At 40.8% G+C, this 25,282-nt stretch overlaps 1 protein-coding gene and 6 non-coding genes across 7 annotated transcripts; all 7 read right to left on the bottom strand.

The window, feature by feature from the left end:
• Positions 1-179: 179 nt before the first annotated feature.
• On the bottom strand, positions 180-252 carry trnaa-agc (transfer RNA alanine (anticodon AGC)). The gene has a single exon. It is a non-coding gene; the product is annotated as a tRNA-Ala (tRNA).
• Positions 253-818: 566 nt separating this feature from the next.
• On the bottom strand, positions 819-891 carry trnaa-agc (transfer RNA alanine (anticodon AGC)). The gene has a single exon. It is a non-coding gene; the product is annotated as a tRNA-Ala (tRNA).
• Positions 892-1,374: 483 nt separating this feature from the next.
• trnaa-agc (transfer RNA alanine (anticodon AGC)) lies at positions 1,375-1,447 on the bottom strand. Its single transcript has one exon. It is a non-coding gene; the product is annotated as a tRNA-Ala (tRNA).
• Positions 1,448-1,996: 549 nt separating this feature from the next.
• On the bottom strand, positions 1,997-2,085 carry trnay-gua (transfer RNA tyrosine (anticodon GUA)). The gene is given in 2 exon segments: positions 1,997-2,032; positions 2,049-2,085. It is a non-coding gene; the product is annotated as a tRNA-Tyr (tRNA).
• A 2,061-nt stretch (positions 2,086-4,146) lies between these two features.
• trnaa-agc (transfer RNA alanine (anticodon AGC)) lies at positions 4,147-4,219 on the bottom strand. The gene has a single exon. It is a non-coding gene; the product is annotated as a tRNA-Ala (tRNA).
• A 565-nt stretch (positions 4,220-4,784) lies between these two features.
• trnay-gua (transfer RNA tyrosine (anticodon GUA)) lies at positions 4,785-4,873 on the bottom strand. Its single transcript is given in 2 exon segments — positions 4,785-4,820; positions 4,837-4,873. It is a non-coding gene; the product is annotated as a tRNA-Tyr (tRNA).
• Positions 4,874-5,354: 481 nt separating this feature from the next.
• tmem214 (transmembrane protein 214) lies at positions 5,355-23,969 on the bottom strand. Its single transcript, XM_033649074.2, has 17 exons — positions 23,692-23,969; positions 17,747-17,940; positions 17,155-17,305; positions 16,844-16,978; positions 16,376-16,458; positions 16,053-16,158; positions 14,989-15,070; positions 14,756-14,857; positions 13,818-13,959; positions 10,282-10,373; positions 10,033-10,081; positions 9,778-9,885; positions 9,320-9,437; positions 9,094-9,190; positions 8,191-8,359; positions 7,865-8,016; positions 5,355-6,621 (listed from the first exon to the last, which is right to left on the bottom strand). The coding sequence occupies exons 1-17, from the start codon at positions 23,846-23,848 to the stop codon at positions 6,495-6,497; spliced, it is 2,064 nt and encodes a 687-aa protein (XP_033504965.1). The 5' UTR covers positions 23,849-23,969; the 3' UTR covers positions 5,355-6,494.
• Between the last annotated feature and the right edge of the window lie 1,313 nt (positions 23,970-25,282).

Below are 25,282 nucleotides of genomic sequence, written 5' to 3'. Positions count from 1 at the left end.
AATAATAGCATATTAGTTACACTTTTGCTATCTCTTTAGGTCATAAAGGTTAATCTATTGCACAACAAAATGCAATACAAAATGCATGTGTTATATTTCAGGCTGTAACAGTACCGTTTTCTGTTTCTTTCTAATGTTCAGTAAAATGTGTTTATCTTTGAGGTGAAGAGGAAAAGCTTTGGAGGATGCGGGCATCGATCCCGCTACCTCTCGCATGCTAAGCGAGCGCTCTACCATTTGAGCTAATCCCCCATGATGCACCGCAATCTTTGACGTCAGCTTATATACGTAAATACGGAGCATATATGGATCAATTTGTTTGATATATTGCATGATTACCTGCCGAGAATTTTCCTCCTTTCTCAAACCAGGAGAGTTTTACATGTATGAAAGTCACAGTTATGGACAGCACAAAATACAAAATGGCGGCTTGATCCCAAAGTGTCTGAAAAAAAACTTTAGATGGGTGCATCAGCAAAACTGAATCTGTACCCGCCGAGATTTGTTTTATACTTTGTAGGTTTTATTAATCTGGGAAACCTTGCAAATTTAGACCAATCATATCAAGGAAATGTTAACATTGCCTCTACTGAGTAAAATAAAACGTTCATAAACGAGACCTCTGTTCATTCATCACAATTGATGAACCACAAAGAGCAGATCATATCATTTTTTACCATGATTTTGCCATAAAAGTAATTCCAATGTCGATAGTTATGGCTAGCCGTAAGTGAGCTGCATGCATGTCTCGGCAGACGAGCACAACACCAGTGTCCTGACACGTTCGTATTGTGATGGAGCTCAATAGAAAAGTATTCTGGAGGATGCGGGCATCGATCCCGCTACCTCTCGCATGCTAAGCGAGCGCTCTACCATTTGAGCTAATCCCCCATTCAGGAATGGTGGACGTGACGTCACAAAATAAACATTCATTTTCCGGGGACTACCAAATGTTGCTTTTATGTTTTGTCCACACAGTTTAACTCACCCATTTGCTCTTAATTTAACTAGTAAACCCCTGTTTTATTATGTAAAGCTTAACTGTTAAGGTCGGGTCAAAAGATTTGGACAGAGGAGGTGTCATCCTTTCTCAACAGACAGTGGACTGAAACAGAAACACATCAGGGAAGCACTTAAAACGTGTGTGGCTACACCAGCTGGGCCTTTGCAAAAAACTCTGTAAGACCCAGAGCGGGCAGAGATAAGAAGAGACACAAAAACTAAACAACATCGACATTCCTTATGTCACAGGAGTATCTGAGAACCTCAGGAGGGTCTTCATCAAACACCACATCCCTGTGCACTGTAAACCCAGTAACACACTGAGGTAGAAGATTGTCCGCTTTTTAAAAAAAATAAATAAATAAAAGGATTTGGAGGATGCGGGCATCGATCCCGCTACCTCTCGCATGCTAAGCGAGCGCTCTACCATTTGAGCTAATCCCCCATGCTGGAGCCACTTTTCTGACGTCACGCAGTTGGACAGTTTGAGGAGTGACAGGTAGCAAAAACTCCAAAAGCGTTTATACATATATATAAACTTAATCGTATTAAAGTTAAGAAAATATAAATAACGTTAGGTAAGGAAGGTAAAAATTAAATTAAAGGTTACAAGAACTCGTATCTTACTCTTAATTGCTAACACCTTGAGTGACGAGTCAACACCCGGTTGAGGGCGAGACTGGTGTTACCATAAATTATGTTACCTGTCAAATTAGGAACTTTTGCTGAATAGGTTTTTCTTTGATACACACTTAAAACACTTACTTGATAGATGGTACCAAAATATACAAGAGCCATTGCTGTAGTAACAGAACAAATATCATTTTCAACTTACCTCTCATGAACAGTTGAACCAACAAGCTAGCTTACTTTGCACAGGTTGTCAAGCTAGCTAGCAGCACAGATAAGGTGTTAGCTTGTTAGCTTAGCTAATGTAGCCCCGCTGATAGTTCCGGTGGTCGTTCAGCGTGTGATAGACGATGAAAAAGTTACCTCCTTCGAGCCGGATTTGAACCAGCGACCTAAGGATGTCTTATGTATCAACTCTACAGTCCTCCGCTCTACCAACTGAGCTATCGAAGGGGCTGAGGTCAAAAAAAATTTGAAGCCAGGCAGGTGCGCATATTTCAAAACATTAACTGTAGTTGTAGTAACAGTGGGTATATGGTGTTACGGGACCATTTGTTGTCGTGCAGCCTCATGCCCCCTATCAGAGTGCAGGAGTACATTATTGTTACGAAAGCAAAGCCAGATGAACTTGTTAGTTGGGGTCCTGGTGCAAAACAATGTAATGTTGCCTGTCTGTACAATCCTCCACGTTCCTACAGACACACATTAGACTACATGTGGTAGCTTCATCATACTCTAGTTACCCTAAAATCAACCCCTATGTTGGAATAAAACAAGCAATCACCATGTTTTCTATGTGTGGGTTACTTTTTGGTAATTTAATTGTACTGTACACACATAATGTAAAACAATAAAGGTATCAGAATTCATTAAAGTCAAGAAAGACATTACCTAATATTGGACCTGCTTTAGTTTATATTGTACTTTACTACAATACTTTAGTGGTGCATATACTAAAATTGCAGTGAAATAAATGACATAAAAACAGCTGAGGGGTCCTGCTTTTACCATTTAGTAAGCTGTATTTTTGTGTCTTATTCATGAACTTTTCATAAACAATGTTACAGCTTCCTGTGACCTAACATCCTGGCAGAAACCTGTAACACTGCTGTGCCGAATAATTCGCTGTTGGTTGTCTATTGTTGGAAAATCTATCAAAATGTTAACTCAATTCAATGTTTCAGACATCTGTGCCAAAACGAAAATACAACATAGATTCTTGAGGTTCAAAGTTTATTGTTGAGTTTGGAAACAGGAGCTGACAAAACAGCCACCACAAGGTCCATTTATTTTCTGTTCTGGAGCTTCTCATCAAACCACTTGTCAGTAACAGCAGCAGATAGAGTTGCAATGTTGTCATGGAACTGCAGATTTCCACTTTGGATGCGAGACTTGACCTGAGAGAAACAGATAAACCAACCAGTGGGGTTGAAATCTTTATTATAAATCATTTACATTACAAAGTAAGACATTAGTCATTCAAAATGGTTCATAAAAAGAGACAGAGCCATGTCCAATCTGCTAACATAGAGGGGTTGGGTTTATGACCTGTACTGCAGGGCTTTGAAGCTGATTTTTGTGGTGGCCAAATGTGGAGTTACAACTTCCGTGTCTGTCATGTGATATCACGGGGCCCAAAAAGACTTTTTCCCATAGACTTACATCATAAAAGAGAAGTCTGTAAATCAGTAGGTAATTTTATATTGAGTCACAACCCCCACGAAATTACTTTGAATCCACGCAGTCAGATACCATCCAAAACCCCAAAATATTTAGTTTACAACTGTAGAAACAAAACGAGATAAAATAAATCATTTGAGAATTTCTAACAAAAGAAGTTTCAGGCATTTTTGCTACAAAATTACTTAAATGATTATTCCATCACAATTGTTGCAGATGAATTATCTGTCAACTGACTGCAATGAATCTTTTCAGCTCCTATTTATTCATGTTTGGGGAAATGTTTCAGAATACAGCAGTATGTGGTTTATTAACAGTACTGTCATAACATTTTGAGGACAGCAATGTGCACATCTTGGCCAGAGAGGAAAGATGGTTTGAAAGAGGCGTGAAAGAAGCCATCTACCTCAAACTGGAACAACCATCGTTAAACAGAGGAAGTGGCCTACGGCACCACTTATCACCCTACAATGCAGTCTTGGGATCCATCCCCAGACAACTTCACACCCATTCTCACCTGGACCCATGTGACCCTCAGACTCAAGACTCACATGGTGGCCAGGTGGATCAACAGCTCACATTGTGACCTTAAGGACTCTGAAATTAAGAGCTCACATGTGACCTCAGTGACTCTGTAAAGGTTTACACCCACACAGCCTGTGACTTTACCAGTCATTTAGAACTGAAGAAGCTTCTTGGACGAGAGGCGAAACGTCTTCAAGAAACTCAAGCAAGTCCAGTTTGCCTATGAAATAGCATTTATGATTACCATGACCTGGATGACTGAAGATCTTCACTGACTTCTTACACTTGTTTTAATAAAGCTAAAGGATTTGGAGGATGCGGGCATCGATCCCGCTACCTCTCGCATGCTAAGCGAGCGCTCTACCATTTGAGCTAATCCCCCATGATGCGCAAAGTTTTCTGACCTCATGCAATTGGACAGTTTGAGGAGTGACAGGTAGCAAAAACTCCAAAAGCACTCGCGCACCACCACAAAGCGTTCATAATTAAAACTTAATCGTATTAAAGTTAAGAAAATATAAATAACGTTAGGTAAGGAAGGTAAAAATTAAATTAAAGGTTACAAGAACTCGTATCTTACTCTTAATTGCTAACACCTTGAGTGACGAGTCAACACCCGGTTGAGGGCGAGACTGGTGTTACCATAAATTATGTTACCTGTCAAATTAGGAACTTTTGCTGAATAGGTTTTTCTTTGATACACACTTAAAACACTTACTTGATAGATGGTACCAAAATATACAAGAGCCATTGCTGTAGTAACAGAATAAATATCATTTTCAACTTACCTCTCATGAACAGTTGAACCAACAAGCTAGCTTACTTTGCACAGGTTGTCAAGCTAGCTAGCAGCACAGGTAAGGTGTTAGCTTGTTAGCTTAGCTAATGTAGCCCCGCTGATAGTTCCGGTGGTCGTTCAGCGTGTGATAGACGATGAAAAAGTTACCTCCTTCGAGCCGGATTTGAACCAGCGACCTAAGGATGTCTTATGTATCAACTCTACAGTCCTCCGCTCTACCAACTGAGCTATCGAAGGGGCTGAGGTAAAAAAAAATTTGAAGCCAGGCAGGTGCGCATATTTCACAACACTAACTGTAGTTGTAGTTATAGTGGGTATATGGTGTTACGGGACCATTGGCCTCGTGCCTTCTAACAGAGTGCATCAATGCTGCTGAAGTGGATGGCCAGATTAACTTAACTAAAATGGCAGTTAAATAATAGAATAATAGACTGTTGGTTGTTTACTGGTGGGAAATCTAAGAAATGTAAACTTAACTCTTTAGTAATAAAATGTGTCAGACATCTGTGTCAAAAAATACAGAGTAACAGTATTATTCTTGAGGTTCAAAGTCCATTGTTGACTTTGGAAGCGGGAGTTGACAAAGCAGCCACCACAAGCTTGTCATCAAGCCACTTGTCAGTAACAGCAGCAGATGGAGTTGCAATGCCTTCATGGAATTGCAGATTTCCACTTTGGATGAAAGACTTGACTTGAGAGAAACAGATAATCCAACCAGTGGGGTTGAAATCTTTATTATAAATCATTTACATTACAAAGTAAGACATCAGTCATTGCCATATCCATCCAAACATCTTGTTTACGGGGAAGGGTTAGTGAATCAGCTGGTCAGAAATGTTTGCCTTGCCCACACAAGGGTTTATTCTTTCTTAGTCATATTCTAGCGTACAGGAGGACGTTGGCACGGGGTTAATCATGTTCCCGTTATTGAGAATAAACTTGTTGATCCACGCAGACACAAACACACACACACACGCGCACAAAATCATCAGCCTTCAAGTATGAGTACACGACTGCTGCTTTTAAGCTCAGGTGTGATGGCTAATGAAAAAGCAAGGGAGAAACAGCGGACAGGTGACAGAGCAGCAATGATGAGACGAGGAGATGTGCAGGACAGACAAGACAGCAGGTAGATTTATTCTTCTGGACCATTTGGACTGATGTGAGATGCCTGTTGAGTTATGCTGTCAACTCAAAATCTTCTGAAGGAGTCCATCCACCAGCAGACATGACCCTTCACCATATCTTTCCTGTTGGAGGCTTTACATTGTGAGCCGCCCACTGGACAGATTCTCAGGTTTGATGGGAGACGAGGTGGCCCTCAGAAGTTAGCGGACGAGGTCTTCAGTGGCTTTGAGAAGTCTGGAATATCTTTTTTGGTCTTTTCTCTGCCCTTTACCAAGTTTTCACATAACACTTTTTTTTATATATCTTTAAATAAAAATGGTTTTTATAAATCATCTACAAACCTACATGTTCTATAAATTACACAATCTGTTTAACCCAAAGGTTAAAGACACAGCTCAAATGTGCAGTAGAAAACTCAGAGAGAGAAGGAGGGAGAAAGAGAAAGAGACAAAGAGAAAGAGAGGACCTCTGTGTCCAGCAGTGACAAAAAGATTGGTAGAAAAAAACATCTTTACAACAGCAAACTGATTTAAAAATGTAGCCAAAACAAGAGATAGAAGAGATAGAAGGGTCCTTTAAGTGAGAGTTTGTTTGTCTGACCCCACAGTGTCCAATCACGGCTTGAGAGGGGAGCCGACGCACTGAAAGGCAGCCTCAGATTGGGTCAGTGTGTGTGTGTGCAAGTGTATAACTTCATGTGTGTGTAAATTAGTCAGCATCTGTGATGTCATCACGCTCGTGTCAGCAGCTCCTGAGCCCACGTCTTGATGGCTGACGTCGTGTGTTGGAGCAGCTGCCACGTCGAGTTGGTGAAGGACAAAGCGTGGTCCTGCAGACATGATATGGACACCTCACCGCTGCAGGAAAGAAAAGAAGAGAGAAGCATGTTTAACTTACTGGTTAAAGATAAATTACTGAATGCAGCTGTTTGATTTTGGCAGTAGTGATCAGGAAGTGGAGCCACAGTATCAAGGTCCTGCTGGGGAGCCAGGGCCATTCATTGTGAGCACACAGACCGACACACACAGCTGTCAATCATGACTTTACACCCACTTTATATAGTGTCAAGTAACTAATTAAAGTCAAACTTATCACTAAAATGAACACTTGAACAAACATCAGTGTGATAAGAAGTATCTAAAATGACAGGAACCATCCTCTGGAAAATTTTATTTGGCATGTAGTTTGTTTGATTTGGCCCATGTCCCATCGACTAACACAGAGTGGGTGGGTTTATGACCTATACTGCAGCCAGCCACCAGGGGGCAATCAAGATGCTTTGACTTCCCTTTTGAGGGGCTGTCAAAACCTGCACGAACAGCACAGGGCTTTGAAGCTGATTTTGTAGTGTCCTAATGTCAAATTACAACTCCCAGGATTGTCACATGATTCCATGGGGCCTAAAAAGATTTTTTTCCCGTGAAAGAGAAGTCTAAGTCACAACGGTCACAAAATGACTCATTTTACTATCAGAATTTGATCCACGTGGTCCGATACAATCCAAAACCCAAAAATACTGAGTTTACAATTGCAAAAACAAAGCAAAACAACAACAAAAAAGTTATAAAGTTTTAGGCATTTTTGCTTTAAAATGTCGTAAATGATTAATTAAGTTATCAGTTATCACAGATTATCTGTCCATAAACCGTTTCAGCTCTAATTTATTCATGTATGGGGGAATGTTTAACAGTTTAGCCGTATGGTTTATCAACAGTACTAGCATAACATTGTTATTTGAGGTATGCTTTGTCATTTTTGTTAAATATAATTAAAATTCTTCCCAGTTTCCCTCTTATTAAAAACAGCATTTTGATTAAGTGTTCGGTCAGATGTGTCGAACATATTCCATATTACATTTTCAGTCTAGACGAGTCATGTATCAGCAAGCTAACAGAGCTATGTGACAGTAAGGACTTGTTTACGTGATGCCACTGGTTTTAATTTAGTGACACTGGTTTTAATTTAGTGACACAGAATGCCAAATTCGAACTATCAAACAGCAGATGGCTCTTTTCAATGCCAAATATAAATGTAAAAATCAGCTCACATTCAGAACATGCATATAAAGTAAATGTTAAAATGATGCCTCAGAGTACTGACTTGCAAGAGTCCTGTAGGTAGGACCATGCTCGCTGTAGCAGTTCAGATATGTACGCCAGTGCTGGTAGGATGTAATTCTGATGGAGGGCGAGGAGGAGCTCCTTTAAATATGCCAACACCTGAAACACACTGTCGGGCGTGTTGGTGTTCACCTGGGTGAAGATACACAAAGAGAAGACACACTGGTTAATGACATAAAATATAACCATTTCTTCTTGTTAGCTTCGCTCTTTGATTCATCAGAAGTCAATCTGAAGTGGAACTGATTAAACAGAATGAGGTAAACATCAGTGAGTGACAGTTTTGCAGCCATTTTGCAGCCTTACCCATTCTATGGCCTGTGGTGTCTTTTCTTTGACCCAGAGAATAAACTGCGTGGTGTTTTCAGAGATGAAGATCGCTGCTGTTTTTGCTTTTTCCAAACCTTGGTCCATTAGTGGCCCCAAAACCCGCACACACTCAGAGTAATAATGAGGAGTGTTTGTCTCCAACCAGCTACAGAGGATACAAAAACACAAAATACAAATGTAAGTTAAGTGATTTATTTATATGAGTTTAAAGATTTGTCTTTTTGGTCATTAGGTGCATAATGTTAAAATTATTTTGTGCTCCAAGACCAAACCAAAGTTTTACACAGTTGCATGCAGGTACTTTTTAAATATGTAAATGTGCTGCTGACCTTCTTTTCCGATGCAAAGTAGCTACTGCAGTGTGCCATCCTCATTTATATCTGGTACATTTCAACTCAATCTTTTATTTGCAAACATGTCTAAATAAGTTCCTGTGGGATATTTTACTATAAGTATTAGCTGGCAGTGTAATATTTTAAGACATTTTTACCTATATTTATTTGCATTCAATGGCCACTTTATTGGATACACCTGTACAAGCTTATGTAATCCCATAAGGCCCTGCCATAACATCTATCTTTAGAAGCTCACTATGACCTCAGTGCTAAAGCATAACTAAATTAACACCTCTATGACAGTGTCGACAAACACTAAACATTACAGGCAAGAAGTAAATCCGAAGCATGTTTGAGATATTTTTATGCTTTGGTTTGACTGGTCCTTCGTCAGACAGAGCATACAGAAGTATAGGAAAGGGTGGAGACTAATGCTATCAATATCTGACCCACAATTGACGATAATTTAGTTAGTCTGTTGTAGGAGAGGGCGACTTAGCTATACTGCTTAACAGACACATTAGGAGTTAGGGTGAGGTCGCACCTGAAGCCTTGTGTAGAGTACACCTTTATTTTGCCCCACGCCTGCTGAGATGCAGCTGTGACCCCTGAGTTGCGCAGATACAAGGCTGTGGTGGAATCTGAAACACATAACACATACTGTAAGACCTCTAAAACAAACAAAAAGAGGTCAGTGGAGACAGCTTTGGAAGTTCTGCTATGAAAATGAATATGTGTGATTGAGATGAGTAAACGGGACTCAGTCAGACCTGCGAAGGAGCCTTGGGATCTTATGTCGTGAGCGATGAAGCCTGCAGCAAACACGAGCAGAACCATGAGCAGTTTGGACCAGGGGAACCCATGACCACGCATCTTCACCTGCAGATTCTAGAGGAAAAAAGAGAAGTGGAAACACTGAGCAAAAACACTCATAGTATATATTCTGGAAGTGCTTTGTAAATGAAAGTGGGGAAATTTTTCTATTCATTGTTGCTTATGTAGTTAGACAAATGCAAAAACTCCTTAACTTAACTACACTTTTTCATTTCTATCTTGCCTTAAATCAAATTTAGGACTGAGCAGACTGTGTTTTGGATGGAATTTAAATGAAACTAAATCGAGTTTTAATCGTTAATTGATTGAATACTTGTAATTATTTTTAACATCTCATTGATAAAAATAAATATTCTGTGGCTTCATTCAGTTTCTACAGTGACCATCTTCTCACCTGACACAGGCTATTGCACTCCTGAAGCTCCTGAGATTCAACAGTGTCTCTCATCTCCTCATTGGTCACTCTGAAAGACTGGATTGTTTCTTCAAGGTTCTTCCGGAGCTAAACACGAAAAATAAAGCACAACAGTTTAACATGAGACTCAGTTAGAATTCCTTAGTAAAGGTATTAAAGAAAGCCGTTGCTCTCTAGGTGCAAACATGCCCTAATGTTCTTATTACACCATCCTCAGGGAGGTAGGTGCTGTACCTTTGGTGGCAGGACATTCCAAGACTTCAATAAATGGTTCAACAGCAGACTGGAGAAGGAAAGAGAGAACGAATAGTCAGCTCTATTTATCAGCATTTAAATGACTGAAGTCAAGAAATAAAATTTTTATATACAATTAAATTCTACTTATGTAAAAACAATAATTGAGACATGCTATTGCCACAGAGCCTCACTGTTTTCTTTCTACCTTTCACAGTTAAAAAGGGGGGAAAACAGTGTATAACTCACCTGGACTGCGGTAAGTGTTTAGTATAGAGCTGCCTCCACACTCCTAGACTCTGGACATCTACACACAAACACTCTGTCATACTGCTGAGCAACTGCAAAAGACATAGGGGAGAGGAAGAAAGACTTCATTTTTCTTCTATTTTGAAGCTATTATTCTCTCTAAACTCTCAGAGTCCAACATACCAGTGAATTTTTATGACAAACAATCAATTATTCAAGTGCAGAAGCAGATCACATCCTGCTCAGAAAATATTTCTTGTAGCTATTTTGCATGAGTACTGATACAACTGTTGATGGTGCCAATGCTCTCTAATTCTGAGGGACACTAAAGTTTTGTCTGTTGATGTTTTAGATAACCAAGGCTATTAAAGCACACCAGGAAATACTGTTAGCAACAATGTTATAGGTTGTTGGCTCATCGTTTTAAACTTTGTTACAGTGTTTGGGAATTTCTTAGTTTCCCATAGGTCTTAAATATACTTGTGGTGGTAGCCGGCAGAAGGGCCAGCAATACCTTCCTGCACAAAAATGGTCGACTACATGTGACAACAACAAATACAGGTGACCTTTAAAACACAATATGTTGATTTAGTGAACATTTCTTTTAATAACATATACATACAATCATCATGTTCTTTTCTAATCACACGTAGAGCTTCTCTTTATCACCTCTCTGTCTCCAGGGAAACAGCAACGGGATGGCACGCCTGGGATGCTTATTTTATCATTTATCATACTCAGATTATTCATATCGTAAATGTATACTTCATATTGTTTGGATTATCAGTGTGTTGTCTTGCCAGATTCATTCGTGGTGAAAATAGACCAGGTGGTAGTGGTGTAATGATTTATCGATCTGGATCGATATATATCAATTCAATGATCAAAGATCCAGTATCATCGATGCAAAGTAAAAAAATCCTTCTATATCGCCGTCTTTAGGATAGGCTTTTATTTTGAAAGACTGTCACACTGTCAAACAGCAGCAGGCAGATGACAAGCAGCCAAGAGAAAGATGATGATGATGGTGTTATTTACTCTGGAATAAATCAGCAGTGTGGAAATATTTGGGATTTTACAGAAAATACCTGCCTGGACAAGCATCTCATTGTACTAACTTCTCTCTACAGCATCATTAGCTGCTCTGTTTCAACAATGTTCGCTAAAAAAATGTGCACGCTGAGCTGAATTTGACACTTTTGTTCAACGGACTTGTTGTCTGGCAGGTTAATTTATCTCGTGCTGTTTTACAAAACCCAAAACCAGTGAAGTTGGCACGTTGTGTAAACCGTACATAAAAACAGAATACAATGATTTGCAAATCCTTTTCAACCTATATTCAATTGAATACACTGCAAAGACAAGTTACTTAATGTTCGAACAGGTAAACTTTGTAATTTTTTGCAAATATTAGCTCATTTGGAATTTGATGCCTGCAACATGTTTCAAAAAAGCTGGCACAAGTGGCAAAAAAGACTGAGAAAGTTGAGGAATGCTCATCAAACACTTATTTGGAACATCCCACAGGTGAACGGGCTAATTGGGAACAGGTGGGTGCCATGATTGGGTATAAAAGCAGCTTCCCTGAAATGCTCAGTCATTCACAAACAAGGATGGGGCGAGGGTCACCACTTAGTGAACAAATGCATGAGCTGATTGTCGAACAGTTTAAGAACAACATTCCTCAACGAGCTATTGCAAGAAATTTAGGGATTTCATCATCTACGGTCCGTAATATCGTCAAAAGGTTCAGAGAATCTGGAGAAATCACTGCACGTAAGCGACAAGGCCGAAAACCAACATTGAATGCCCGTGACCTTCGATCCCTCAGGCGGTACTGCATCAAAAACCAACATCAGTGTGTAAAGGACATCACCACATGGGCTCAGGAACACTTCAGAAAACCACTGTCAGTAACTACAGTTCGTCGCTACATCTGCAAGTGCAAGTTAAAACTCTACAATGCAAAGCGAAAGCCATTCATCAACAGCACCCAGAAACGCCGCCGGCTTCGCTGGGCCCGAGCTCATCTAAGATGGACTGATGCAAAGTGGAAAAGTGTTCTGTGGTCTGACGAGTCCACATTTCAAATTGTTTTTGGAAACTGTGGACGTCATGTCCTCCGGACCAAAGAGGAAAAGAACCATCCGGACTGTTATAGGCGCAAAGTTCAAAAGCCAGCATCTGTGATGGTATGGGGGTGTATTAGTGCCCAAGGCATGGACAACTTACACATATGTGAAGGCACCATTAATGCTGAAAGGTACATACAGGTTTTGGAGCAACATATGTTGCCATCCAAGCAACGTCTTTTTCATGGACGCCCCTGCTTATTTCAGCAAGACAATGCCAAGCCACATTCTGCACGTGTTACAACAGCATGGCTCCATAGTAAAAGAGTGCGGGTACTAGACTGGCCTGCCTGTAGTCCAGACCTGTCTCCCATTGAAAATGTGTGGCGCATTATGAAGCGTAAAATACGACAACGGAGACCCCGGACTGTTGAACAACTTAAGCTGTACATCAAGCAAGAATGGGAAAGAGTTCCACCTGAAAAGCTTCAAAAATTGGTCTCCTCAGTTCCCAAACGTTTACTGAGTGTCGTTAAAAGGAAAGGCGATGTAACACAGTGGTAAAAAGGCCCCTGTGCCAACTTTTTTGCAATGTGTTGCTGCCTTTAAATTCTAAGTTAATGATTATTTGCAAAAAAAAAAATAAAGTTTCTCAGTTTGAACATTAAACATCTTGTCTTTGCAGTGTATTCAACTGAATATAAGTTGAAAAGGATTTGCAAATCATTGTATTCTGTTTTTATCTACGATTTACATAACGTGCCAACTTCACTGGTTTTGGGTTTTGTATGTGTTAGTGGAGTCAGTTTAAAGTAAACTTCACTGCACTTAAGGGGCTACAATTACTTACATTATTTATATGTTGTTTTTTTTCTTTTATGGCCAAAAGCAGAAAGGAAAGGAGTGGCAGCTTCTTCTGTAACTGACTGCGTTAAATGGGCAGATAATATTGTCTCATATCGAGCGCAGGCCCTTGAAACGCATCGAATAGCAATCGTATTGTGGCAGACTTTATAATATCAGCGAATTAATACCAATAAACGTTTCCCCCTACTTAGATCTGAACAAACCATGGATCTTAATGGCAGGGGAATAGCCTTCAATACAACACCCAAGCTACAGTGCACTTCCACCTCAGCCATTGTACCAGAACCAACAGGTATGAGAGAAGTAGAGCAAGGTGAGATTGTCTAAATATACCGCCGTTAACACACCTGGGCGCCCTGCCCAAGTAAAGTCTATGTGTAAGAAACACTGCTCCAGTTTAATCATTTGCTGATATGCTAGCTTGACTGTTTATGGCACTGATCAACATATTGATGCCATTAACAACATACTTTATGACAGGTCACTTACAAATGATTCATGCTGCTGCACTGAACCTAACTACATTCAGCACCAGCAGTATAATGTAGAAAACATCAGTTTATATTCTGTATGTGTGTGTGTATGTGTGTGTGTTACCTCTCTCTTCATATCATCTGGACAGTGTGGTGTGGCTCTGGACAGAAATGATGGCAGGTATGTGTGTAACGTGCTCTCAGGTTTGGCTCCAAATGCGAGGACCTTCAGTCGAGGGTACAGACGCCTCAGCTGCTCCTGCAGACTGAACGCAAACAAAGACATGTTACTTTATTACTTTTAATAAGGAAACAGCCACTGGGAGGTAAAAAATCATAATCACTAAAAATAGCACTAAGCTGTGGTCCATGTCTTATAATATACACATGAGAAATGCTTTTACTTCGACAGGGATATATGAGAAACAATAAATGTGACAGCATTATGTTATTTAGTCATTTGTGAATGATGTTAGCTGTTTCCTATGGTTTAAGAATGGAGGCTTTACAGGTGGAAACTGGTCACTTGTCCGATGAGACATATTTTATGTAGCAGATAAAAACAAAAACCGTCATATTCAAAATGTGGCAGTACTAACAATCAAGTGACATTCCCAATTATCTGCCTAAATGGCTTCAGTACATATGCAAATAAACCACAGTCTCTCTGCTCTTCTCTTCCCAAAGTCACATCTTGTGGTTATTTGATTAAGTATAATTTGGGGTGAAGCATCCAGGCTAAACTCTCAACGCTCCACTCTCTACACCCTCTTCTTCCTACACTGTGAAGTCATGCTGTGCATATGGAATTACTGAGCAATAAAATTACGGAGAACTGACACGCTTTTCAGTGTTGGCATTAGGTTACATACAACAGACACATGTGCTTGTTTTTCTTGAGAGGCCACTATGTTTGAATAGTTGTTTTATTGTGGAGTTTTGTATTATATGTTGTATTTGTTGCATTGTATTTGTCTCTCTTGTAAAAGAGATTTTCAATCTCAATGGGACTTCCTGGTTAAATTCAGGTTAAATAAATAAAATAATAAATAAAACATTTACCTTGAAGGCAAGGCGTTCTTGGGCATGAAGGCAAAATCCAGTAAAGGAAAGAATTCTTTCGGACCCATGATGCCAAATCCTTTTGTCAGGTTTGCATGAAGTCTGGGAGAAGAACATGAAGCACAAATTTATGAGTCAAAGTGTAGCTTTATAACAAGAAAAAAGTTATGTTGTATTTCATTTTGCCTAAGGAACACATAAAATAAAATAAGCCACATATGTCTTAGACTTACAGGAGAAGTCTCTCCAGATATGCGATGGCATACGAAGACAAGGACTTCACTCCCAACACAGGAAGCATGATACCCAGCCACACTGAAACACAAATAAAGAACTTGATTCACATTAAAGGAACACTTAGTTCTGCCATTAAACGTGTCAACAGTCGGCCTTTTCAGCTCTCAGCCCAAAGCTACTGCTGCAGCACAACATGGCTTTCATTCTTGCACGCTAAATTATTAAGTAGCATAGTGAAACAAAACAGAAAGTAGAGCTCTGCAGGCATTTCTTCATTTATTAACAAAGGAAACGAATCATCCTAAAGATACTTCACTGCTGTATCATACGTTGGTGAAGAACTGAGAATGTTCAATGCACTCAGATGTAATTTTGTTCATGTGTGACATTCACTGTTGCCATTTTAGATATCATTTTGTCCCGCTTCCAGTGCACATCACGCTGGAAATGGTTCAATAGCAGATTTATATCTTGCCAAGTCTAAACATATCAAAGCCTGGGGCTCAGGCAGGAAACTTTTGATTACTTTTTAAACTAGATTAGAGCGTTCCTAAACAGTAACTTCCTTCACATTTTAGAGAGGCTATCTGATTAACTATCCCAACATCAAGACATTCTGCACTTGAAGCTTTAAAAACTGCCTAAATTCAGTAGCATTGTGTCTCTCCTTGCCTTTGGCGAGTCGAATGGCACTCACTAACCTTATTTTGCAGAAGGAGGTTGTTGTGTAATCTTCTAAGAATATTCCTCCTCCCGCTGCCCACATACTAACACCCACCTCACAGCCTCACCGAATACCAGGCAGCAGACCTGGAGCAGCAGCTGATTTTTTTGAAGTTACCATGTGTTTAAGCCCACAGATGGCTGTCAGTGGATGTGTTATTCGCTCTAATGTGCCCTGTGGCTTCATTAACCTCCAACCCAGAATTTATGTCAGCATATTATGTTGGGAAAGTGGGAGAAAGGGGAGACGGACTGGCACTAATGCAGTGAGAGCGTGATAAAATACTGTCTACATATTTGAAGGGGTGTATGCGTTGTGTGTTTGACTGTCTATTACCTCTTAGTCCCTGGCTGAGGTCGTAAAATCCAGCTTGGCCGAGAGCCCACATGATGGTCAGACACTTCACAGGACGATTCTGAACTGATCGCAGCAACTCCAAATACTAGAGAGGAAAAGCAGAAGGATGGTTAGCTGTTACAACATGTTATTGCAAGGTTACTGCAAAAGACAAATCCCCAGTATGTTGGATGAGCTTCTAAGAAAGAAAGAACTTGCATAACTTGTAATGTTGCTTAATTTTTTAACAAGTAAAATCACAGCAGACGAGGACAGTGAAGCAGTGATCTGCAGGACTCAAGGACACACACACAGTCACGCACCTCTGGCAGGTTTTGGGTGGCTATCCGGGGTTTATCCTGTAGGATTGCCTGGATGCAAACTCTGTAGCCATGCAGAGGTTCTCCTAGAAACAGAGGGAAAAAGCTGCTTTTGTCTGTTTTGGAATTGTCACTGTGGTGGTGACCATGAGCAAAAGAAATCAAGGTGAAACATTGATTTGATGAGGTGTCGTGGTGGCCTTGGGGTCTAAGGTGCTGATCATGTAACTACAGTGACCCTGGTTTAAGTCCCCTTTTTATCTCTACCCTCACTCGCTATCACCTCACTTCTGTCTGTTGTGTAATAAAGGCAAAGTGTCCAAATAAAATACACAGAAATATACACAAATTTAACAGTCCCGGACAATTTCAACAGTCTTCACAGAAGAGCAGCTTCTAGCTTTTTGTTTCTACGCTCTCAAGTCTCATTACTGCATCACTTATATCTCGAACCACAACACACACACCTACCTGACTGTCTGTCCAGCTCCCTGAGCATAGTATAAACACAGTGGTCGAAGAAATCTGGCAGAATGTCGCTGCAGCGTCCGATGAGGCCTTTGATCACACCCTTAAGCTCTTTTCCTGAAAGGCAGTATGGGTAGTCTGGGGACGGAAAAGAAGGCATTAAGTAAGTGTATTAATTATCATGCAAGTGTCCTGCAGAAACTTTTAATACCAGTTTGGTTCCTTCATATAAATAAAAAAAAAAACAAACAGTAAGGTCTATATTGACTGTGCACTACATTTTCTTCTTCTCAGTAAGAGGAAGTTTGACCAACCATGGGTATAGCTGCTGAGTGTGGGCTCAGTCTCTGGTGCAGTCAGATTGAGGTTGAGGTATCCTGCCAGGTCTTTGACCCACACTGATGGGTTTTCTGGAAACAAGGTCTGACTGCGGGCCAACTGCTGCTTCAGGTCTGCGATATCCAACTACAAAGAGTGCAAAACCGAAAACTTTAAGGCTGTACACTTAAAAACAACATGTCCATTATGAAAAGAGGACACTGTGTTTCAGCATGTGATAGTTTGCTTGGAAGATGCCACAGTGCAGCATTGTTTCTATGTTTGTATGAGGACATTTATAGCTTTTAGAGATTTTACTGTAAGCGCATTTATTTTTGTCTTGATCAGCCAAATTCTTACCTAACTATCACAGATGGTTAAGTATCATTTTAATTTAAACTTTTGGCAACAAATAAGGTGTTTTAGAGCTAAAGCAAACACAGAATCTTCTACTCCAATATTTGATTCTCTTCTTATTAAACTGCAAGAAATACAGATGTTCAGCTTTAAGCTCTCAATACAAGCCTTTAGACTGTGAACAAATTTCAGCATCATTAACAGGGAATGGGTGGTATGTGTATTACTCACACTTTTGAAGGCTTCCTCGAGGGTCTTATGAGTTGAGGAGGTGACTGCACTGCTGGAGTTTGGTTTCTTGGATGGTTTTGTTGATGAGGGCTTCTTATTGTCGGGCTCGGCTGGCGGTGGAACCTGCTCCTTGTTCTGTTTCTTCCCCATCTTCTCAAAGCCGTCGAACAGAGTCTCTGACATCTTCAGGGGTGCTGAGAGTAAACAAGGCAGCTGTGTTTAAGACACACCTCTGAGCGGATATGAGTGTCCCTTTTTTTTAATTAATTAAGCAGCCGCCTTTTCAAACTTCTTAAGTCTACTATAACACTTTCTTACCTCCACCCTGTGTCCTGAAAAACTAAATCCATGAAACCATGGCATTTCCCTCTCCGACTGCTCCCTCCCCTCACATTCAGTGCTTCCACCCTCCCTCTTTGGCTTGCATAATAGGCTGTTATTATCCGAGACAATATTCATGCAACACTCATTACAGTTCACAAAGGAGGAGAGTTAAGCACCAGCAACATTTAAAGTGTTCCCCTGTGTGTTACTAGTTAAGACCCCATTTGTAAACAAACTGCGTCCACCTCAGGTCAGTTCATATTAGAGCTTGACCTGTTAAGTTTAGAAGGCCAACACCAATACACTTTGTGTACTGGGGCAGCAAAGACCAGATATTTTAATCCCTTACACTATTTTTATTTATTTATTTTTATTCCCAGGAGGTAAAAGACTTTGAAAGGATAAGGCTGACATCATTCTATATTTCATTTATTGTCAATAAATCCCTTAAAAAGACCAAACTCAACATGGTGTTAGTTTGTCAAAACTTTCTGACTTCCCTTCCCTGTCTGTAGCTCTTAGACCAAAACTAATTATTTCCTAAATCTTTAAAAACAGGTGGAAAATCTATAGTTCCTTTTTTGCATAGTAGTTTCCTTTAGTCAAACAGGAGGAAACAGTGCCTTTGTTGGGGACTATTTTTAAATTGCAGTTTAATATCTGGCTCTAGGCTCGGCTCTAATCCTAACTCATGCAGCAAAGACATTTACAGTATTTAACTCCACACGACTGCACACAAGAATCCCGGTCAGACCCACCCACAAACTTGAGTTGGTGTTGACAGAGGTCACCAGTTGTTCGCTGATCATTCAGCTGTACATGTAGCTGACAAAACCGAAATCTATATCTGGTCTGTGTGTGTGTCGAGACAACGCCGGACTGTGACACAAAGATGGGACTTGTTTCATCACAGTGTCTACTGCTCCGCCTGGATTCACCACAGATTCTTATCACAGTAACGTCCCTATTCAAATGTTGGTTAGTCAGATAATTCTTCACTTCCCTTAACTGAACACCGAAGCCAGTTGTCTTCTCTCAGCTTAGTTAGCATTACCAGAGCTGGACAGGGAGGAAAGTCCTGAAAGACTGACATATGAGGTAATCTGACCTGGTGATCATGTCCTAAACAAATATCCACACTTGTCAGGAAGTCAGTCATTTCCAGCAGCAGCTCCTGACATTAGACGACACATGTTACATACAGTAACAGGGCAACAACGAGTGAGGCCACTAGACTGGTGACCAGGAATTGTGACAGCTTTGCACAAATTTGCTATGACACAAGTTATCGACAGATGAATCAACACTTGTTGGGTGACAGGACCAGAAATGGGCATGTTGTTGTTTTGTACTCATTATCTTTTCCTTGAAAATGAAACATTGCAGACCACACTGCAGTCAGTTTAAAGGCCCTGACACACCAAGCTGACGCTCGGCCATCGGTCAATGTTGGGCCGTCGGCAAGCATCTATCGCTCTAGTCGGTGCTGTTGTCATTGTCGTTTTTTGGCCAATTCAGCATGTTAAATTGGCATCGGCGACAGCAGAGCCCGCCATGCTCCAGTCCACCGTGAATACTCTCAAAGGCAGGTCCAGACACCGAAACTGTGCCAAATCCACCACTCCACCTCAAGCGAATTCTAAAAAGTAGGACCTGTGTCAAACACTTGGCACCGTCATTTGTTTACTAAAGTACTCCCTTATGAAGAAACCTAAAGTACAACTACTGCTGTAATTAAACAAGACAAAGTGAGCCACTTGCAGTAGGCCAACTGCCAAAACGAGTGTTTCCAAGAATCTAGTCAGCATGACTAAATTAAAGAAGACAAACCACATCACTCCAACAAACCACTTGGAGATTTGCCACCAGTCCTTGTAAATGTCAAACGTGAGAGAGGAGTGAACACGTTGGAGTTAGTTAAAGAAGGTAAGCATGCAAAAGAGGAGCATAGAATCAAAACAAATAGAAAGCAATATGGAGAGTGCAAACCTGACCAATTTGCACCTGCAGAATGGACACTTTACAAACTCCGCCCAGTATTTCTGACTGAATTATGATGCATTTTTACTCTGTTTGGGCTTGTGTATTAAACACTTCTCTGTAGTTTATTGTCCATTCCCAGGACACACATAAACTATGTTACTATTTTGGTGGCTGCTGACACACAGACATTACACTATGTGAATTTTAATTTCAAAAACATTAGTCTTGTGTCCTTGTGGAGGTCGTAATTCATATTCTCTCCTACCTGCTGCCCAGTAAAAACTTTCAAGGATGTATAACAAGGTATACAGTCTTTGAAGTAGTCACAAAGTGTAATCATAGGTTGGAACATTGTACAAAAAAATTTTTTTCAGTCTTGTAAGTGTTTTTAATCAAGCTCTGTTGATGAACACCTGAAATGATAATGTGCAGATACTTTTAGTGGATCAGGAAACAATTCAGGTCTACTACGTACTGTAGTGAGAAGTAAATGAGGGGGTGTTTTTGGACACAGCCTGGGTGTCTGTGAGGGTCTTGGTGTATTGGGGTGTAATCTGAGTAGATGTTCAGTACCCAGCGTGGCCCTTTTACAGGGGGGCTGGACTGGGAATGGATTCTCACACCACCAGAAGAATAGCTGACAGGATGCTTTGCATATAGATACAGAGCGAACCACTTCTCAACAACACTGAACACACTGCAGCAATGCCAGTCAGCTTATCTGATCACATTTATTTCTCTGTTTTACTGTCAAAATATGTTTGTCTGGTATCTAAGAGCCACATGAATTATGTTGTGGTATTTACTGTAAGGAGGGCTGTTAAACTAATCAATGGCAATAAGTAATAAACATGTTAGTGTGCATCAGATTTGAGTTTGCAATTTCTATCAAGTGAAGAGAGACACGATAAAATAAAGACTATTTTAGAAAGCTAATAGTAAACCAATAACAGTTGGGATGACGTCTGACGTTGTTTATTTACCCTCCTTAAATTTAGGTACCCTCAAAGTATGCAGCATGCAAATCACATAAATAACACGCTGGGCTTTACATAATCACTCCAGTTGGAAGAAGAGCTCATGTCAGACATCCTAGAACTTGTCCAGACATGCAATGTGAAACAAGTTCAATATAGGTGACATATCAGCTGTCTTGAATATGACCTTCTCAAGGTGAATGTATGTAAGCAACACATAAATTGATTTTGAAAAATCTCTGAAAGTCTGATTTGTTTCAAGTAAAAGCAGGCACTTTATTTGTAAGATTTTTCTTAATGAGTTTCCTTGTGAAGACACCACTCAGAAGATTTGGAAGCCTGCTCTAACAGATACGAAAGCCTCAAGCCGAACTAACTGTGCCAAAGCCGCAAACTCAACAGTAACAATCTGCTGGAAGCCTTTAAAGGGATGAACGGAGATTTGGCTGATTATAATATTGATTGTCAGTATTAATCTAATTATTTGTAGGGCCTGGTAAAGCTGAGGCACACTTTCACTGTGACAGTGGTGATTTAGATTGAATGCTTCAGTTTGCATAAATACTAGGCGGGTGGAGAGTTTATACACAACATACTGAGGTGCATTTCTTTTAGACAAAACCTTTACACCACCTCCACACTCAGAGTCACAGCCACCGTGATCAGACAGACTTTGGACTGGCTGATTTGCTGATGAAACTGGTGCATAAACAAATCGCAGTGGCAGGGTGAGATCTAAAGTCGCTGTGCAGAGGGTGCGGTTGTTGATGGTAGTTGTTGCCAGGTCTTCTGTATGCTGAATGTAAAAACAAACAATCCATCAAAGGTCTGTAATTGTGTTCTAGGAGGGTGGGTCTACAAGGAATTGTCACACAGTAAGCTGCCAGAGTTAATGTGGTTACTGTGATGTTTTCCAAGGGAAGATTAACCTGGTTGGGTCCTTGGGGCAAAAATGAGTTGATCAGCTCTTTTTAACTACTAGTTCTTCCCAATCTGTGCAATGTGTACAGTTTTTATAAACTAGAATACTACCTGGCCCCAGATAAGTGAAACTAGATTTTAACATAGGTAGGTTCCACTCTTCAAAACAGGGCTTCAAAATTAGATATAATCCATGACACACCTTTCAACTGATCATCACGCTTATCATCAGTTGACACTGAGCTTTGTTGTGGTGGTAAGCTGGTCAATGTGATTTACACACAGTAAGCCTGGGACTTATGGGGGACCCTGGAATTTTGGGACTCCAGGTCAGTTGCCCACTTTACCCAGTTGGTGAACCAGCCTTGATGTCTTCCAACCCCTGCTCTGAACTACTCCCAGGACTGTGTTGATATTCTGGAGTTTCACTTTGAGCTACAGGTGAAAAACAAACTAATAATTACTAATGTATGAAAAAAAATCCAGCAAATTCACCCAATGCCACAACAGAACAGAATTTGGGTAGGGTATAGGATATAGATAATTATACTGTCTGCTTTTATTCCTTTAAGGATAGGGCTGGCCTTGTTCTATGTTTTTATTATTGTCAACAAAACCAGTAGTGATTTAAAACACAATACTGTCTACTTCCCTACACTGTCTGTAGCACTCAGCCCCAAGCCGACCGATTTCAGACCTGAAGCTTCAAAATTTGGGCAGTTTTTTTAGTAGGCGAGATCATTTTCTTTAACAGCTACTGACTGTTGTTTTCAGAAAATGCTACTCAAACAGGAGTAGACAGTGCATGGCAAGGGGATTATTTTCAGGAGCAAATTAATACACATTTAGTGTGCTTATCACAATGGGACCAGTAAATGTCCCATGTTCATCATATTTATTTTTTGTAAAGCAATAGAGGAATAACGTATGTCAGACTGTGGCCACACAATTAATGTGATGATTGTTAGTATGATTGATTGCATGTTTGGTTTGCTGACAATACAAATACAGTTTAATGGCCACCTTATCCTTGTATAAATCATGCAAAGGGGATACATGGTTAAGTCACCACATTAATAGCTGATCACTCAGCATAGTGACAGCTGTCCCTATAGGCTAAGTGGACATAAGCAGATGCCTCATTCATTAGCTTAGCGTTGTATTATTTAACTGCAACGTAACAGCACCCTGGAGATGCATTTTAAGAGTGTGACAGCAGCAGAAAGACAACAAGGTCACACAGCCACCAACACATGCTGAGAGATGCAGCTCCTCAGTGATGACGTTGCCTTTGTTGACACACTGCTGGAAAGGCTGCTAGCAAGCTAACGGCACAAGCTAGCAATTCATTCTCGCTGTGTGTGGCAAGGAGTACATTGAGCTGAAATGCCCAATGGCTTTCATTTTGGAATAAATGTATCAGTAGAGGAGCTTACGTATGAGCACTTAACTGAACTAAGACAACACCAAACGGGACTACAAATAATTAGGAAGTAGCACAGGAAGTCGCGTTGCTGCGCGATGCTATGCTACAATAGCTAGCTTGTCGAATCAGGTGACAGCTACAAGCAGTCTTCGTGTCCAGTACAAACGCTGCCACTACCGTTAAGACGGCGAAAAGTTAAAATTAAAAGAGATAATTTAGCTTGTTAAACAGACACACAGGTAGCTCCTTTTCCCGTCATTTGAACTTTTGAAGTGGGGTAAATGGGTCACGGAGCAGCTAGCAGGGCCACTTACGTCTGGACGGCTGGTTAGATTCGCCCAGGGCTTTCCTTCCCCCGCTGCCGGGTTTCTTGTCACTCGTGTTCTTCGCTGCTCCTGCGCTGCTGCTGTTATTCTTCTTCCCTTTCTTCACTACCTCCCATTTGCCGACGGAGCCATTATTCGAAGCCATGTTTCTGGTCCAGATTGGGGTGTTACTTAGGTCGGGGTACCGTGTCTTCCTGCCGCCTTCCTCCCTGCTGCTGAATGAAACAGGACGACTCGCTCTGAACTGCTCCAATCATTTAACCGTCAGTCCGCGTGCCACGTCTCTTTGTCGGCATGACGTCAGAGATGTGATGTGTTTGAACCGTTACTTTCAATTTAATACAAGTCTGTGTTTTTATTAAAATACTGTGTATCTTAAATCACGAATGAGCAATTTTGATGATAGAGATCCACAATAAGTTACCCTCACCACCTGAGGAAGATTATTACTGTACAGTTTCACCAGTAGGACACTCTACTGTAACCATATCATTCAATTAGCCAGGACAGGGGGGGACTGTCCCACTTGGTGACCCCATGTTGGAGCAAACTGCAGCTAGAGAGCCCCCATGGATGCCCCTATGGTAGATAAAACATGATAGAGTGCCCCTCCAGTGGTAAAAACGTGATAAAGAGCCCTCCAGAGTGACCTTCCAATGGAGAAAACTTCATAAAATGCTCTCCAGAGTGACCTTCTGGTAGATAAAACATGATAGATTGCCACTCCAGTAGTAGAAACGTGATGCAGTGCCCTCTAGGGTGCCCTCGACTGAAGAAAACATGATAAAGAGCCCTCCAGAGTGACTTTCCAGTGGAGAAAATGTGATGAAGTGCCCTCTAGGGTGTCCTTGAATTAAGAAAACATGATGAAGAGTCCCCCAGAGTGACCATCCAGTGAAGAAATTGTGACAAAGTGCCTAACAGGGTGTACTTCCAGTGGAGAAAACTTAATAAAGTGCTCTCCAGAGTGACCTTTCAGTGGAGAAAACATATATGAGTACCCTCTAGGGTGCCCTTTAAGTGGAGAAAACATGAATGAGTACCCTCTAGGGTGGCCTCCCAGTAGAGAGCTTTAGTGTGCCATAAAATTAAGAAAACGTGATAAAAGCCCTCAAGAGTGCCTTTCCAGTGGAGAAAGCTTAATAAAGTGCACTCCATAGTGACCTTCTAACAGAGAAAATGTGATTGAGTACCCTCTAGGGTGCCCCTCCAGTGGAGAAAATGTTATACAGTGCCCACCAGGGTGCCATTCTAGTGGAGAAAACCTGTTGAAGTGCCTCTAGGGTGCCTTTCCGGTAGAGATAACATGATGAGGCGCCCTCTAGAATACCCCTCTAATAGAAAAAAATGTGATAGTGCTCTCCAGAGTGACCTTCCAGTAGAGAAAACATGATGAAGTGCCCACGAGGGTGCCCTTCCAGTAGAGAGAATGTGATGCAGTGCCCTTTAGCATGCCATGACGTTAAGAAAACATGATGAAGTGCCCTCAAGGGTGCCCTTCCTTATAGTTGAGTGATGAAGAGCCCTCCCTTCCAGTGGAGGAAATGTGATGCAGTGTCCTAATCCCTCAGAAGAAGAA

This window comes from Epinephelus lanceolatus, chromosome 13 (genome assembly GCF_041903045.1).
Source record: "Epinephelus lanceolatus isolate andai-2023 chromosome 13, ASM4190304v1, whole genome shotgun sequence".
Classification (NCBI taxonomy): domain Eukaryota; kingdom Metazoa; phylum Chordata; class Actinopteri; order Perciformes; family Serranidae; genus Epinephelus; species Epinephelus lanceolatus.
The sequence above is the reverse complement of the archived record's forward strand: the minus strand, read 5'-3'. Positions and strand labels throughout refer to the sequence as shown.

Bases quoted from the DNA above. Each gene is read 5' to 3' on its own strand.
- tmem214 (XM_033649074.2), bottom strand. From the start codon at position 23,848: ATGGCTTCGAATAATGGCTCCGTCGGCAAATGGGAGGTAGTGAAGAAA. The intron at 14,858-14,988 runs GTAAGTCTAAGA...TTCTTCTCCCAG, and splicing joins TATCTGGAGAGACTTCTCCT to ACTTCATGCAAACCTGACAA. The intron at 13,960-14,755 runs GTAAATGTTTTA...GTTTGCGTTCAG, and splicing joins AAGAACGCCTTGCCTTCAAG to TCTGCAGGAGCAGCTGAGGC.